General features: G+C 44.3%; 1 protein-coding gene and 1 long non-coding RNA gene across 6 annotated transcripts in view; both read left to right on the forward strand.

Moving 5' to 3' along the window:
• LOC104638524 (growth hormone receptor) overlaps nt 1–17,246 on the forward strand; it is a 240,184-nt gene that overhangs the window by 126,666 nt on the left and 96,272 nt on the right. Inside the window, exons 1-2 of one of the 3 annotated variants that reach the window (XM_075738977.1) lie at nt 3,429–3,529; nt 8,022–8,101. In XM_075738977.1, the coding sequence (XP_075595092.1) occupies nt 8,032–8,101 (70 nt within the window). In that variant the 5' untranslated portion in view covers nt 3,429–3,529; nt 8,022–8,031. Of the gene's footprint in view, nt 1–3,428; nt 3,530–8,021; nt 8,102–8,212; nt 8,305–17,246 lie in introns of those variants that run through there. The other 2 variants (XM_075738980.1, XM_075738978.1) reach the window with 2 other exon arrangements.
• LOC142599218 (uncharacterized) overlaps nt 1–17,246 on the forward strand; it is a 159,113-nt gene that overhangs the window by 4,334 nt on the left and 137,533 nt on the right. The gene's annotated exons all lie outside the window — the stretch shown is intronic.

Below are 17,246 nucleotides of genomic sequence, written 5' to 3' on the forward strand. Positions count from 1 at the left end.
TCCAAGATGGACCTGCCTCTGGCCAAGGCCGAGCTAATCAGCGATGGTGGTAGCCCCTCTGGAAGGAAAAAAAACCCAAACCAAAACAGCAGTTTTGCAGCCAGAGAGGAGTGAGAAGATGTGAGAGAAACAACTCTGCAGACACCAAGGTCAGTGAAGAAGGAGGGGGAGGAGGTGCTCCAGGTGCCAGAGCAGAGATTCCCCTGCAGCGCATGGAGAAGACCATGGTGAAGCAGGCTGTCCCCCTGCAGCCCATGGAGGATGATGGTGGAGCAGATATCCACCTGCAGCCCATGGAGGACCTCACACTTGAGCAGGTGGATGCCCAAAGGAGACTCTGACCCCACGGGAAGTCTGCGCTGGAGCGAGCTCCTGGCAGGAGCCTCCTGGAGAGAGGAGCCCACACGAGAGCAGGTTTGCTGGCAGGACTTGTGACCCCATGGGGTCCACCCGCGCTGGAGCAGTTCGTGAAGAACTGTCACCCGTGGGAAGGACTCGCATTGGAGAAGTTCGAGGAGGACTGTCTCCTATAAGAGGGTACCCCATGCTCGAGCAGGGGAAGAGTGTGAGGAGTCCTCCCCCTGAGGAGGAAGGAGCAGCAGAGACAATGTGTGATCAACTGACTGCTCAACAATAACAAAAACATCTCTATATTATCAACACTGTTTTCAGCACAATTCCAAAACATAGCCCTGTAGTAGCTGCTATGAAGAAAATTAACTACCCCAGCCAAACCAGCACATATGTCCATATGGTCCAATCTTTGCAGTAGTATGTGGGAAGTAAATCTGGATTTTTGGGAAGGCTAATCTCAATAGTCCCACAGCTGCAGTGGACCTGCTATCAGTTTAGCAACATCAGACTGTCTTACCCTGTCCACCCTCTGTGCCCTCTCCCAGAGGAAGCAGCTCTTCCTTTTCACCACACTTCATAAGCAACTCTCCTCTTCCCATCTCTTCTTCTCATGAAGGCTGTTGCCCTCCTACTTCCATCACCAGCAGAGGTCAAGAAATAGGAAAAAGGAAAGGAGGGGAGCAAGGGGCTACTCCTGGAAAAGCACAGCTCCCCATATCTCCCTGCACTGATGGCAGTGGGAAGAAGCCAAGCTCTCCTTAGGGCTATGGCTGGCAGAAAAAGCTAGGGTGTTGTCCTGGTTCTGGCAAGGATAGAGTTAATTTCACAAGGAGCCAGGACAGGTGAGTCAAGCTGGCTGGGGGCTATTCCATACCATGTGACATCATGCTCACCATAAAAGGGGACTAGTCGGGGAGGGGTGGGTTCGGAGTGGCTCCAGAATGGGCTGAGTGTCTGGTCGGTCCTTGGATCGGTAAATTGCTTGCTGTTATCACCCATTGTGAATATCTGTTATCAGTACTGTTGTTGATTGTTTCCCTCTCCCTTGCTGCAAAAGCTCCCTCTCACTTGTTTTTTTTCCTACTTAAATATGTTATCACAGAGGCGCTGATTGGCTTGCCCTTGGCCAGCGGCGGGTCGGTCTTGGAGCTGGGTGGCATTGGCTCTATCAGACACAGGGGAAGCTTCTAGCAGCTTCTCGCAGAAGCCACCCCTGTAGCCCCCCCCGCTACCAAAAACCTTGCCACACAAATGCAACACAGGTGTTCAGGCAGAAGTGACGCAGGCTGGACAACATCATTTTGTGGGCTAGATCTGGTTTATGAACTGTGTGCCATAAATAAAAACCTACTTAAAGAATCCAACTTTTGTTAAAGAAGTGCTAGTTGTCTTTTTCAGATGTTTCTCTGTAAAGCTCTACCACAATTCCTATTAATTTGTGCTACAACTCCTTGTAACAGCTGCTTGTTACCATATCAGATGACTTTCAGCCACATTACTAAATTAAATGTACTACTCCTATTAGGACAAATTCTTCTTGGAAAAATTAGCATTCAGGTTGTTTCAAATAAGCTAGTTGCTTAAAAAAATCACACATTGTGTGATACAAATTTCCTACCATTTCTCTAGTACAATACTTCAACATTTCAGTCCCAAAACTGTTCTTTAAATCCTTTATCAAACATGTATGCATCCATACATCCATACAATCCAAAACATATCCCCACACTAGCTCCTATGAAGAAAATCAATCCTCTCAGCTGAAACCAGGACACATGTATACCTAGCAGTATCTATAGTAAGATCTAGAGCAAGTATCTATATCAAAGGAATGTACATATTTTAATAATTTAAGACTTAAAATTTAAAAATTACAATTTCCTCTAATATGGAACAAAAAGACACAGGGAAATTAAAACACAACTGCAAGTTCTACATTTTGAGGACTTTCCTACTCTGTAAGGGTACAGCTTTTGGGTACCTCCCTACCAGCTGAGATATTCAGGAGAAACCTGGCTGACCCAGTATGTGCTTTTTCTGTCAGTTTTATATGTCTACCATAGAGCATGTCTGAGACTGAAAGGAAGCCTGTTCTCCTAGGGACATAAAACCTCAATTCCAGACTAGCTAAAACCAGACCCTTCTTAGCCAAGAAAGTAATTTATAGACCACTGAGTAATCCTGCAATGAATTGTTCTCTGCAGCCCATAGAACAGCTGACATCTAGATTCATCCAAGCTGTGAAAGGACTATAGACTTTGAGGGGCTTGGTTTTGGGGGTTTTTTTACATGTGGTTAAAGCACCCTGTATCAATTTATATTCAGAGCTAACTGAGAGTATGGCTGGTAAGCTGTCGAAAATCTTTGCAGACAATCACTTTCAGAATCTCTGAAAGCAGCAACAGAAAAATATCTTCCTTGAATGAACTATACCAAGTCATTATTCTTTTTAGTCTCTAAGTCCAGTCACTTGTTATCAAGTTTGATTGCTGAAGAGAAACTTGTATGCAATAAGTGAACTAAAAATCAGGACTAATTTATATACATCAGGGCAATTTGAAACCGAAAGCTCCGTCTGCTGTGATATTTTGCAGTTTTAGTAATATTGGGAAAATGATAATCTATGCAGAAGTGATTTATCTAATGCTGCAGTACACTTTGTAGTAGAACCTAAGAGCAGTCAGTCTCATCATGCTTATTGTTGTCCTGATTTTGGGTAGGATAGAGTTAATTTTCTCAAGAAGCTGGGATGGGACACAGCCAGGACAGGTGGCCCAAACTAGCCAGAAGAGTATTCCATATCATATGATGTCATATTCAGCATAAAAGGGGAGCTAGTTGGGGAGGGGCAGTGTGGCACTGGGGCAGTCTGAGTGTGCGGTCTGAGTGTATGTTCATCGGGTGAGAAATTGCATTGTGTATCACCTGTTTTGTATATTCTAAGTGCTGCTGTTGTTATTTTCCTCTCCCTTTGCTGTTCCAGTAAACTGTCCTTATCCCAACCCATGAGGATTGCCTTTTTGTCCTTCCATTCTCCTCCCCATCCCACGGCGGGGGGGGGGGGGGGGGAGGAGGGGAGGAGCGAGCAAGCAGCCATGTGCTGCTCAGCTTCCGGCTGAGGCTAAACCACTACAATTGTGAACGTGGTTGCTTACACGGGATTCAAGTGTGATTGGTAAGTGTCATATACATTTTAGGAGCAGATGATATCATTAATGATTTCTTAAAAAAAAAAAAAAGGCTTTTTTATATGGTAAAGTTTTTCTAAAAATGGAAGCTTTTTATCTCTCCAAAAATAAAGTTCCCTGTGATATTAAAGTTATTCAGTGTAAGAACCACAAAAAGGAACAGTCATACTCAGTCAGGCTTCAGAGGAGTTGGGTATCATGCTAGACCAGGAGGGCCCTGGGCAGGGTTTTACAAAACTCTGTGGCTACAGTACAATGTCCTCCCCTTTAGTCTGCTCATTTTTATTGTACTGTGTGTCTAATATAAGTCCTGAGATCTAGTTTGGTATGGGATTTATTTTTGTGAATAGCCCTCACAAAATCAGTATGAGTCTGAGCAATACTTGTGATGGTGGTGAGTGAAGGTTCAGGCTCTCAGATGTTCCTCAGAGTAGATATCTTGTGAATTTTGTCTGTAAACATCTATTTCTTCATGGTCCTGTGTAAAATAACAATAACAGGAAAAAATGTGAATGCATTAGTCTATTTTAATAAAAAGCAGTTGAATCTGCTCCAAAGTTTCGCTTTTTTAATCAGATAGTTGGCAACATGATGGAGTTCCTGCAGGGGAGGGAGCCCTAACATCAGTGGAAGCAGACATGCTTTCTGCAGCCAACCGGCCTTTCACTGAGCAGCTTTGTTGTTTGTAGTGCACATTGCAGAGTATCCCTTTTGAAGCTGATCAATTCAGAGTTCATGTATTTTATCTGTGATATCTAAAAATAAAGATTACAATGTAGAACTGTGATTGTATTAATCTCTGATATTTTAGGAATGGTAAATGTGGAGGGAGAGGTTTACATCCACCACTCTCTCTTACAGTTGCCATAGCTAAAGAGCATGGCTCATTCCTATTGTTTGTAAGAGAGAGCTATACACTTATTAAGAAAGTTTTGCTAGTTGCTTGAGAGTTTCAGATGAGCTGATCTTTCTCTTAATTGCAATTCTTTCTCTCAATGCAGATTATTATTTTGTTGTTTTGGTTTGTTGGAGGTTTTTTTAATCCACTACAGCTTTATTTTGTGATGCTAAGATGGCTGGCAATAAATTTGCAAGACTCTTTAATGTTCTGTGGTAGGTAAAACATCGGACAGGGTTGCAGTCCATGCCTTACTCTGCTGCTGGGCTGTGGTGCAAATGCAGGCAAGCCACTCCTCTTCCCAGTGTCTCCGTTTCCCCATCTGTAAAACAGATAATGCTACTGATCCTCACTGCAGACTGCTTCAGGATTTGCTGATTGAAAACACTGACAGCATTAAAAGACCTTTTTAGAATTAAATCTGGAAAATTATGTTTAAAATTACTATGGCTGTTTCTATTGCTTATTTTGCAGACACTTCTTAATTTCTTCATTGGTAGGGTTTTCTTAGAGGAAATGTTGGGCATTGGGACCGACTGAGTTCTTTCAGTTTCCAATGTGAATTTCTAATTGCAACCTAGCATCTCCCTTTACCTTGCTTATTCCAGAAGATAGCCTTCCTTGTAGTGCTATGCTAGCTGCAGGTGCCCACTTAGAAGATTAACTGAGAGATATTCATCTTCACTAAACTAGTAACTGTTAAATAGGTCACTAACTCTAGAGATTACCAGGCATGGCTGTTCAGTTTATTCCCTTTAAAAGTCAGGCTGGCTTGATCACCCACTGTGCAATCCATTTGTCTCCACTTCCTTAATAATCACTCTCTCATCTCCAACTCCAAGCCTGTCCTGGATCTCATTTCACATATCCTCTGACCTCTCCAATGGGGGGAAAAAGGCTTTCTTCAAGGCTTCCCGTACTACTTTATCATCAGAAGGCATTCTACCCTGCGCTCACCTGCTTCATGGGGTGGAACCTCCCCCTCTCACGGGGATACAAATAATCAGCTGAATACCAGTAAAGTTACACCTTTGTATTTCAGCAAAGCACAAATATACGTGTGTGCATATATGTGAATTCAGTGTGTGCAAGCACATGCACACAAATCAAAACCCACTTCTGTTCCTTCCTTGTGAAGAATTGTTTCTGGACCTGTGATAATTGAAATGGCTAAAATAATGCCACAATATGATTCAAAATGTGATCTGGAAGAAAAGTTGCTTGAAGTCCTTAAATAAAGTAGTGTACCCAGTATATACATTACATTGAATAAATTCAGGTAGTGAAATGAGCTGATTTCTCTCTCTGTATTTGGAAATACTGGACACACTAACCATGGAAGAATCTCTGATTAAAACAATAACTTAACAGCATACATCTTGGCTTAAAAGGTGTCATTGACAGCTGTATCATAAAAATGTGTATTAGAAGTGATTGTTCAGTATAAAGGTTCTAGAGATCCTGTTTGGATGGTACCTAAAAATGCTGATGTGTTTTAAACCACTTTAAGTGTGGACATAGTCTATTTTTGTATGTGAGATGCTTCATCAAAACATACTTTAAGCTTAAAAGTTGGATATTTTAGTTACCAGATCTTACCAATGCAAGTGGAGGGAGAAGTTAACTGATGTTTTACAGTTTTATGAAAGGTTTGAATAGAGATTAGCGTTTCTTCACAAGTTATTACTTACCTCATGAAAACTTGTTTTGGCAATACTGCATGTAAAAATACTGAATAATCTCCTTATGCTGATATCATTTGGTATCTCTTTCAACTTTGTGCTGATTTACACAATTAAGGATCTACCTCAAAATCTTTGTACATGGCTATACAAAGTGTTTTATGCAGTTGTTGAATGCAGTAAGCTACTTTTTTGGTAGATACACACATCTTATATATTCAGATATGTCTTCATTTTCTTATTTTCTTCATAAGTCTTTTCCAAGGACAAACTCAGTGTGCTTGTGTTTTACAGTTTCTGACTAAATTCAAACTTTGCTAACTCTACTAAGAGACCGACTATTTGTTGATACTCAGATTTGACAGCATTGGTTGTGTTAATCAGTAACACCCACTTAGAGATTACTCATTAGTAGGCTTGGTTGTTTGGACACTACTGTTTTATTCTCCTGTTAGATGAAAAAAGAAAATGTCTAATTGAAAATTCTCTAGTGTAGAATCAAGGTTTGTCATACCAATTTATGGTCAAATGTAAAAGTGGAGCTATTACTGTCTGTCTCCACTGCCTCACTGAGCTGAGGTGTCAGTATATCTTGGCAATTTCATGCCACAGAACAAGAAGCCAATGCTCGACCGTCATTTCAGTGTTCATGTTCATTTTGGTGTTGTAGCTTTGCTTTTGAAGGCCTCTAGTAATCTCTGTGCTCCATTGGCATGGTTGTAAACTATCAGGTTGTAATCCATGGTATGTATGTTTTCCCCCTACTACATATGAATACCTCATGAGCTTTTGGGGGGCATGGTACAATTTTGTGCAGAAGGCTGCACTGCCCGCAAGTCCAGCATAGCCCAGCTTCTGCCTTTCCCTGTTGTTATCAAATGCTGGTGATAATGGCATGAGCAAAGTAGTGTCCCTCAAACAGGATCATGCAATGGGGTTGTAGGATATGTGTGTGTGGCGCAGATGAATTAGGGAGAAGGAGGAGCGTGCTTTCTGAAGGGTTGTAAAGGCTTGTTGGGTTATGCTTGGGTTGTAAAGGCTTGTATGCTTGGAGGTTGTGTGGCTTCTGTGGATGTGCTCAGGTCCATCAGAAGGTGCCTTCTCAGAAATGACATGGGTAGAAGTTTCCAGCGTGAGACAGCCTCCATGGTAACCCCCTAAGAGCAGCATGGCAGAGCAGGGGCACCAAGGCATGTGCTCAGGGTTGTGCAGGATGCCGGTGGGAAACAGACCAGAGAATTAGCCTGGGTTACTCCCATTCTTGCTGCCTCACAGCTATTGCTGCTCTCTCTGCTCCTGGAGTGCTGCCTGCTGATGATGGTAGCAGTAAGTACTAAGCTGGTGTTTCTCTGCTAACATCCATTTGATTTTCTAGTGTGGGAGCTGGCTTATTAGACTGCATCACTCCTCTCATTTTTACTGCATGTAGTCCTAGACCTGGGAAGCGTTACACCTGGCCTGTGAAGACGAACATAGCTTCAGAGGAGCATGATCTGGAAAGGGGGTCATCATCTCTTTGTTCCCTGAAAGAGATACTGTTCTTCTACTTTCACATTTAACCTAGGCTACTCATTGGGATCCATTCCCCAAAGGCTGCTGTGGGGGGAGTGTGATTACTCCCTAGAAGCAGGCTAGAGATTGACAATACTGATTTCTTTTTCCCCCTCTATATTAAATGAAGTAGAGACCCATAAGCTAGTTCTCTTATAAAGACAGTATTTACTATATGTCCTAGACTGCAAGATGATGTATGACTTTGAGGCAATAAACCATAAACTAAATACACTTATGGTTTAAATCCAATCAGAAATTAAATAAAGCTAGCTAATAGTTTAAATGTCATGTAATATTAGTTAGTAATATCAGTTTATAAAGAAACTCTCATGTCTTTTATTACAGAATTAGAGGTATGGATCTTCAGCATCTGCTGTTTACTTTGGCACTGGTCTGTGCAAATGAGTCACTTTCTGCAAGTGATGGTAAGTTTTATGATACCTTTCTATTCCTTTGTGTGTGTGTATATATATAGCTTTATATAAAGAGTATTTTTTATTATATGTGTCAAGACTATGCATGTTCCTTGATTGTAGTAACCTGGGTACGTCATGTAAAGTGTGAAAAAATGTCAGTTAATCTTGTTGTAAAGATGGATGAGATTGAGACAACGTGTTGCAGAACGAAGGTAAATTTCATAGACAGCGTTAGATGTGTGATGTATAAACAGACTGGATCTGGTGTTAGATATCTGAATTTTCTTTGCTTGGGTAATGAAATTATGAAAGAATTGTATGGGGTTAATTTTTATAGAAACATTTTTTTCTCCTTAACAAGTCTTTTTAGTATAATCATATGTTAAATGTAGAGCTATTTGGAAGTATGGAGGAAGCATTTTAAGACTGTACATGTTGGATCTGAGGGCAATATGAACAAGTTTCATAAGTAATACACTTAGAAATTCTTGAGTAGAGGTTATAAAAGGGATTTGAAAAGAACACGTAGCCTCAACCAACCAGCTGGCTGTGGGTAGCCAGTAGAAGCCTTTTTAGCTAGGAGAAGCTCTGAATGCACATCCTGTGGTGTTCATGATTCAACAGATCTGCCCAGGGTTCACATTCACTGAATGTACCTCTTTGTTGTCCCAAAAATAAATTTCTAACCACTAAACTACTTCTACTGCTGTAACACATTCTGAGCAGGGTGTCACATAAAGGGTAAAGTCTGATGTGTGGCTGAGGGAGGCCCTCCCGTTGAGTCACGAGGTTCAGAAAGGACCCCACTTACTTTCTAAACTTCTCAGAGAGGAGCCTAGGTGCGGCTAGGTCCAGTCTTAGTCCCAGACTTGGTCAACGGTTCATGTCTAAAGGATTATGTGTGTAGCCACATATCAGAGTCAATGTTTGCCTGTCAGAGCTCCCAAAGGACTTTCACTGACTTAGTTTCACAAAGTTGAAACAGATAGAAAGTTTATTAAAGCAACAGATATAGAGTTCGGAATTGCTGTTGATAAATGCACTTACTGCAATAGCACTAATATATGACTACGATTATAATTATAATGCTAGCAAAATACTATCCTGGGTGTTCTCACCAAAAAGGTGAAATCGCAATTGCTTACCAAGAAGGCGTCCCCATTTTGGGTGGAGGAGAAGGAGCACAGCCTATTGACTACCTCTTCGGGGTCTTCAATTTCTTCTCTCCCCCCACAGGGGTAACTTCCTAAATATCCTTTATACCCTAATCTTAGCTGTTCCCTCCCAGGGGTGATGCTTAACATGATTTGGGTGGAGAGTCAAGTACTATAGTCATATGTGTTTAGCTTGTACTCCTTTTAGCTCATTAGCATATTTAGGGGTGTCAACTTTAATATTCATTTCATGGATGATGAAGCAAAAGGTCTCACTCCAGGCACCGTACCCTTCAAAATTCTGTGTAGAAACCATCTATCTGTTTATTCCACATTCTCTAGCCAAAACAGAGCCATCTTGCCACTGTAAGACTTCCTCCTTTGGCTGCTTCTCATACCAACCTTGCGGATCTCCATCCACAATGTCTGTATAAGAGATAAGTGGACAACGGTGTTTTTAACATTTTAGGTGCAATTCCCACACAGGGGAAATGCTCAGTTGAGAAAGTCAGACAATGAAGTATAAGTCGAACACGAATATTTGAGATAACAGCATAAGAGAAGGTGCATTTGTCATTCTTGCATGATTTAGGACAGAGTGTTAGATGAGATCAGTTTATTAGCTGTTATTTTTTCTTTTTTTTCCCCCATGTGAATGTGATTGTATCTGCAAAAGTTCTCATGAGCGTGCAGCCCCTCTCCTAATTCATAACTAGGTGATGAATCCTGACAATCTTACAGAGTTCTGCCCAGCACAGTCTTGCTGAGGCCTTCCTATAAACTTAATCAGATGTGCTTCATACCTGTACCATATCTGATATGTTGCCTGAAAAACTGGATCTGCGGTGTCACAGTTCCCTAACAAACCCACTTCAGTAACTGTATTTTTTTTTTTTATGGCAGCAGGTTAAAAAAATTACACATAGTTGCTAATCTTACACCAAAGCACATTACTGAGTGTGGTGGGTTAACCTTGGCTGGATGCCAGGTGTCCACCAAGCTGCTTTATCACTCTCCTCCTCAGCAGGACAGGGAGGGGAGAAAAATAAGATGGAAAAACCCCAACTCGTGGGTCAAGATAAAGGCAGTTTAATAAAGCAAAAGGCCGTGTGTGGAGGAAGCAAAGGAAAAAAACCCAAAAGATTTCTTCTCTACTTCCCATCAGCAGGCAATGTCTGGCCACTTCCTGGGAAGCAGGGCTTCAGTACACATAGCAGTTGCTCCAGAAGACAAATGTCATAAATAATGAATGCCCTCCCACTCCCTCCTCCTTTCTCTCAGCTTTTTATTGCTGAGCAGACGTCATACGGTATGGAATATCCCTTTGGTCAGTTTGGGTCAGCTGTCCTGGCTATGTCCTCTCCCAAGATCTTGCCCACCCCCAGTCTACTGCTGAGGCGGGGAGAAATGTTGGAGAGACAGCCTTGATGCTGTGCCAGCACTGCTCAGTAGTAGCCAAAACACTGGTGTGTTATCAACACCTTGCTAGCTACCAATACACAGCACAGCACTATGAGGGCTGCTATGGGGAAAATTAACTCCATCTCAGCCAGACCCAATGGAACTGAGGCAGTGTAATATTGACTTGTACATGGAAGGATCCATGGAAGAACTGCACGCTTTCACGTCTTGAAAGTAAAACCTTACAGAGTCTGTGCTTTGAGCGGGCTCTGTGCAGTGGGGTCAGATCCGCCCTTGGCACACAGTGAAATCCCATACGTGTTTCCTCCTGGCAGGAGAGGGTGTGAGGTCATCAGTTGGCCAGAAAACTGCACAGCATTTGAGATTAAATATTGGACATTTAATCACTCATTTGCTATCTCCAGGCTGGTGCCAAGTTCTGCTGGAGGCTTTCCATTGATTTAGCCAGTTTTTGTACTCTCCTAAGAGCTTGGCTTGCCAGCTCCTTAAACTGTGGCTGGAGCGAATTGACAGGGATGCCCTGTCACCACGTCTGAGATCGCAATGTTAAATGTGACCATGTATGTCTGCTTGTTGTGGTTTAGCCCCAGCCAGCAGCTGAGCACCACACGGCCACTCGTTCACCCCCCACGCCCCCAGTGGGATGGGGAGGAGAATGGGAAAAGACAAAGGCAAAAAGCCTCCTGGGTTGGCATAAGGACAGTTTACTGGGACAGCAAAGGGCAGGGAAACAACAACAACAGTACTTAACAGAATATACAAAACTGGTGATACACAATGCAGTTTCTCACCCAATGACCACCCAACTCAGAGTGCACACTCAGACCTGTCCTGAAGTCGGACTGTCCCCGAGCCACGCATCCTGGAGCCACGCCACCCCTCCCAGACTAGCCCCCCCTTTTATGCTGAACATGTCACATGGTATGGAATACCCCCTTTGGCTAGTTTGGGTCACCTGTCCTGGCTGTGTCCCATCCTAGCTTATGGTGAAAATTAACTCTATCCTAGCCAAAACCAGGACATTATCCACCCCTTATTCCATATCATCTATGTCATGCCCAGATGCTACACTTCCCAATTGATCACCACCATTTTTTACCTGTGTTTGATATATTGTCCCATCCCACTCAGTGGGTTAGGGTGAGGTTAACTTTTTAATTCTCTGTGCGGTAATCAGGAGTAATGACAATTACTCTAGAGGTTCAAACAAGTCACAAATTTACTTAAAGCTCAGCAGAACTACAACAGATAGAGGCTTGGCAAAAGTTATAACAATACTTAAAACTTAGCAGAACTATGAAACGTAATGGCTTGCAAAACTTGTGATGATATTACCTTAATGTGCTGAAAATGAAGTTAGAGACAAAGAGAGTGATAGAGAAAGAAAGAGAGAAAAGATATCACCACCCTTGGATCCAGCGATGTTCTCTGCTCGTAGTTGCAGTCCTCAGCTGGTGGGCGCGTGCCAAAAACTTGGTTTTCTCCTTTTTATAACCCAAAATGCTCTGCATAGGCGGGGGTCTGTCATCACTGATGGTCTTTTGTCTACATGTTTCAGGAACAGGGGAATGGGCTCACAAGACAGTATCCTGCCTCCACAGGTTCTGTCCTTAGTTGAGATGGGTGTCTGCGACATTCCCTCGTTATGAGTTTATCCCTGCTTGGGTCAAAGATGGATGCTTGCGATGTTCACTTGTTATCAGAGCCTTACAGATATATATACACGCACACAGATATCATTCCCTTAGTGTATAGGCTATCCCTCTATGGTATCCATTGAGTTCATTTAGTCTGTGACTTTGGGCTCCATCTGTCATAACAGTCATTCATCCTTCATTGATTTGGGTGATTCTTACTATAATACCATTGATACAGCATAATGATAACGTACAATGACAGATTTATTTAGCAATTACCAACAGACAATTTAATTTATTGGCTATTCTCACCCAAAATCAGATCCCCTTAAGGTACATATCAGACTTCCCTATCCTTCTACATCACCCACCAAGTGCACTCAGGTCCCTGAGCAAAAGCAATCCTATGGACTGATTTACTTTTGTCTGCAACAGGAGTAACCCAAACTCTCTTCCCCAGCATATTCTTCATATGTACTTGTGGTGGTTTGACCCTGGCTGGGGGCCAGGTGCCCACCAGAGCTGCTCTATCACTCCCCCTCCTTCACTAGACAGGGGAGAAAAAGTATAAAAAAACCTTGTGGGTCGAGATAAGGACAGGAAGAGATCACTCACTTATTATCATCACGAGCAAAACAGACGGAACTTAGAGAGAAAATTCATCTAATTTATTACTAAGCAAAACAGAGTAGAAGAATGAGAAATAAAACCAAATCTTAAAACACCTCCCCCCACCCCTCCCATCTTCCCGGGCCTAACTTCACTCCCGGTTTCAACCTCTGGCCCCCCCTCAGCGGCACAGGGGGACGGGGAGTGGGGGTTACGGTCAGTTCATCACACGTTGTTTCTGCTGCTTCTTCATCCTCAGGGGGAGGACTCCTCTCATTGTTCCCCTGCTGCAACATGGAGTCCCTCTCACAGGAGACAGTCCTTCACGAACTGCTCCAACGTGAGTCTCTCCCATGGGGTGCAGACCTTCAGGAGCAGACTGCTCCAGCGTGGGTCCCCCACAGGTCCACAGGTCCTGCCAGGAGCTTGCTCCAGTGCGGGCTTCCCATGGGCACCACAGCCTCCTTCAGGTGCCTCCACCTGCTCCAGCGTGGGGTCCTCCACGGGCTGCAGGTGGAATCGCTACACCCCCTCATCCTTCTTCCATGGGCTGCTGCAGGGGGACAGCCTGCCTTACCATGGTCTTCACTATGGGCTGCAAGGGGATCTCTGCTCCGGTGCCTGGAGCACCTCCTCCCCCTCCTTCTGCACTGACCTTGGTGTCTGCAGAGTTTCTTACATCTTCTCACTCCTCTCTCTGGCTGCAAAAGCTCCCTCTAACTGTTTTTGTCTTTCTTAAATACGTTGTACACGTATTCTTAAAGACTGTGTTTCCTTTTTGTTGGTCAGTCGAAACATAGCAGCTATTTTGTTGATCACATCCATTGGGATCTGATGGCATCCATCATGCCACCTTATTCCTAATAACTGGATTTCCTGCGCAGGCCCCTTCACCTTACTTTGCTTTATGGCAAAGCCAGCCTTCAGCAGGATTTGGACTATGTTCTTCCCTTTCTCAGAAAATTCTTCTGCTGAGTTGCCCCATACAATGATGTCATCAATGTATTGCAGGTGCTCTGGGGCTTCACCCTTTTCCAGCGCAGTCTGGATCAGCCCATGGCAAATGGTGGGGCTGTGTTTCCACCCCTGGGGCAGTCGATTCCAGGTGTACTGGACACTCCTCCAAGTGAAGGCAAACTGTGGCCTGCACTCTGCTGCCAAAGGGATCGAGAAAAATGCATTAGCTATATCAATTGTGGCATACCACTTGGCTGCCTTTGAGTCCAGTTCACATTGAAGTTCCTGCATGTCTGGCACAGCAGCACTCATCGGCGGTGTGCCTTCATTCAGGCCATGATAGTCTACTGTCAGCCTCCACTCTCCATTGGACTTCCACACTGGCCATATGGGACTGTTAAAGGGTGAGTGGGTTCTGCTGATCACTCCCTGACTCTCCAGTTGATGAATTAGCTTGTGGATGGGAACCAGGGAGTCTCTGTTGGTGCGGTATTGCCGCCGGTGCACAGTTGTAGTAGCAATCGGCACCTGTTGCTCTTCAACCCTCAGCAACCCTACAACAGAAGGGTCCTCCGAGAGACCAGGCAAACTAGACCATGGTTCAATTTCCTCCGCTTCCAAGGCAGCTATTCCAAAAGCCCACCAGTAGCCTTTTGGGTCTTTGAAATACCCTCTCCAGGAGGTAGTCTATGCCCAGGATGCACAGAGCCTCTGGCCCAGTCACAATGGGGTGCTTTTGCCACTCATTCCCAGTTAGACTTACTTCAGCCTCCAACAGAGTCAACTGTTGGGATTCCCCTGTCACTCCAGAAATACAGATGGGTTCCACCCCTTCATAGTTCGATGGCATTAGGGTACACTGTGCACCCGTGTCCACTAGAGCCTTATACTCCTGTGGATCTGATGTGCCAGGCCATCGGATCCACACAGTCCAATAAACCCTATTGTCCCTTTCCTCCACCTGGCTGGAGGCAGGGCCCCCTCTAATCCTGCTTGTCATAGTCACTACTCACCTCTTGCAAAAAGGACTTAGTGGTCCCTTCAAGCAGTTCATACATACGAGTAGGCCTTTCACTTGGTCTGGGAGACTGCCCGTTGGAAACTGGAGTGGCATTTTTCCTGGAAGAATCCCCTTTTTATGACCATTTTTCCTTGCAACTCATGTACTTCTGTCTGTAGGATTGAGGTAGGTTTTTCCATCCCACTTCCTCATGTCCTCTCCATGGTCACACAGAAAAAAACCATAGGGTCCCTCGTGGTGGGTTCCCTCTATATCCTCTCTCTTGAGAAGAGGAACACTTACTCCGAATAGCTGAGGTACTGGTCTGTACAGGTGGAGAGGAGGACACATCCTCTTTCTGTTGCCAGACCTCCTGGGAGAGTTTCTCCACAGCTGAGACAAGGGAGGAAGAGAGACTCTCTTCATATTGCCACAGTCGGCCAGCCGCTTCGTCCACCGTGGGTGCCTCTTCACTTTTCCAGTTGATTACTGCCAGTGAGTTGGCGTACGACGATGGTGCGCTCCATACAAACTTCCACCATCTGGGTCAAATACATTGAAATTCATCAGGATCTGTGCGCATTGTCTGGGTCATAATAAACCATCTCCTGCACAGCTAATTCCCTCAGATATTGGATACCTCTCTCCATGGTGGTCCACTTGCCTGGCTGACATATGACATCTTCACTGAAGGGATACCTTTCCTTCACGCTTCACAGGAGTTGCCTCCAGAGGCTGAGGGCTTGTGTCTTCTTTCCAATTGCTTTGTCAATGCCCCCTTCCCTAGACAGGGATCCCAGCTTCTTGGCCTCCCTGCCCTCTAATTCCAGGCTACTGGCCCCGTTATCCCAGCATCGGAGCAGCCAGGTAATGATGTGCTCCCCTGGAAGGTGGATGAAATCCTTTCTGCATATCTCACCGCTCCCTCAGGGACAAGGATCAGGTGATTACCTCTGGTTCTGGCTCTTCTTCCTGTTCTCGTGATGGTCCCGGTTCATCATCATCCTTCACTAAGTGAACTGATTTGTGTGTGTATTTCTTCTTGTGTATAGGGGTGACTGATATTGGTATGAGTTGGTCTTTTGGTTCACCTGCAGTCCCTATCACGGGGGTTTGACTAACCACAGTGTCTGTTGCTGGGGTTAGGGTAGCCGTCGTACTTGCTGTGGGGATTGGGCTAGCCGCCATGCCAGTGGGTCTGTTCTCCCTCTCTTCCCCCTGATGGCACTGCCTACTATCGAGCAGTATTTGGTAGATAGTGGCCAGGGCCCAGCACAGTGCAGTGAGTTGTGCCTCCTTGGAATAGCCTCAGCATTTTCCTTTCAAATATTCTATCACTTCATCAGGGCCCTGTAGTTGTTCGGGAGTGAAATTCCAAACCATTGGGGGTGAGAAGGTCTCTAGATGCCTGCCCATACTCTCCCACATGCCATGCCAGCCCTGACTATTCAGCTTCAGGGAAGATCCCTGGGTGGTATTCTTAAAACAATTTTTTGTAACCCTGAACAAGATTTGAAACACATTCAGAAGACATAATAATAGGAACACGCTGGCTTGAACATCTCAAGGGTATTCAAAATTCTCAAAAGCTGCCTAACTAGCCTGAAGGGAAAAGGGGAGGTGAAAGAGCAGGAGAAAGTATTCCCCCCATCTTTCCCATAGATTGGGTGCAATTATTAATCAATTCAAAAAGATGTCATTCGAGGTATGGGCATGACAGCAAGGCCTCATACAAATACCAACTTAAGCTCATGACCATTGATGTTATCATATCATAAGTTGTTATCACACAGTACAGCAACATGAGAATCCAGGCCCCTCTCCCAGAGATGATAAACAGCATCGCAAGAAGTACATATAGCAAGTAAGGGTTTAGATTCCACAGCCTCGTGACCAAACAAAACACCATTGTGACCAGTGGCTGCTTGAAATAATACAATAAATACTTTTAACAACTTTGTTTTAACATACTCAGGTCAGATCTGTCATTATCTCAACCCTTCTTGCCCCACGTTGGGCACCAAAAAGGACTGATGTGGTTTAGCCCCAGCTGACAGCTGAGCACCATGCAGCCGCTCGCTCACCCCCAGCCTCCCCCGATGGGATGGGGAGGAGAATGGGAAAGACAAAGGCAAAAAGCCTCCTGGGTTGGGATAAGGACAGTTTACTGGGACAGCAAAGCACGAGAGAAACAACAACAACAGTACTTAACAATGTATAAAACTGGTGATACACAATGCAGTTTCTCACTCGATGACCGTACAACTCAGACCCATCCCAAAGCTGGACTGTCCCCAAGCCACACATCCTGGATCCTCACCACTCCTCCCTGACTAGCCTCCCTTTTATACTGAGCATGATGTCACATGGTATGG

This window comes from Balearica regulorum, chromosome W (assembly GCF_011004875.1).
Source record: "Balearica regulorum gibbericeps isolate bBalReg1 chromosome W, bBalReg1.pri, whole genome shotgun sequence".
NCBI lineage: Eukaryota > Metazoa > Chordata > Aves > Gruiformes > Gruidae > Balearica > Balearica regulorum.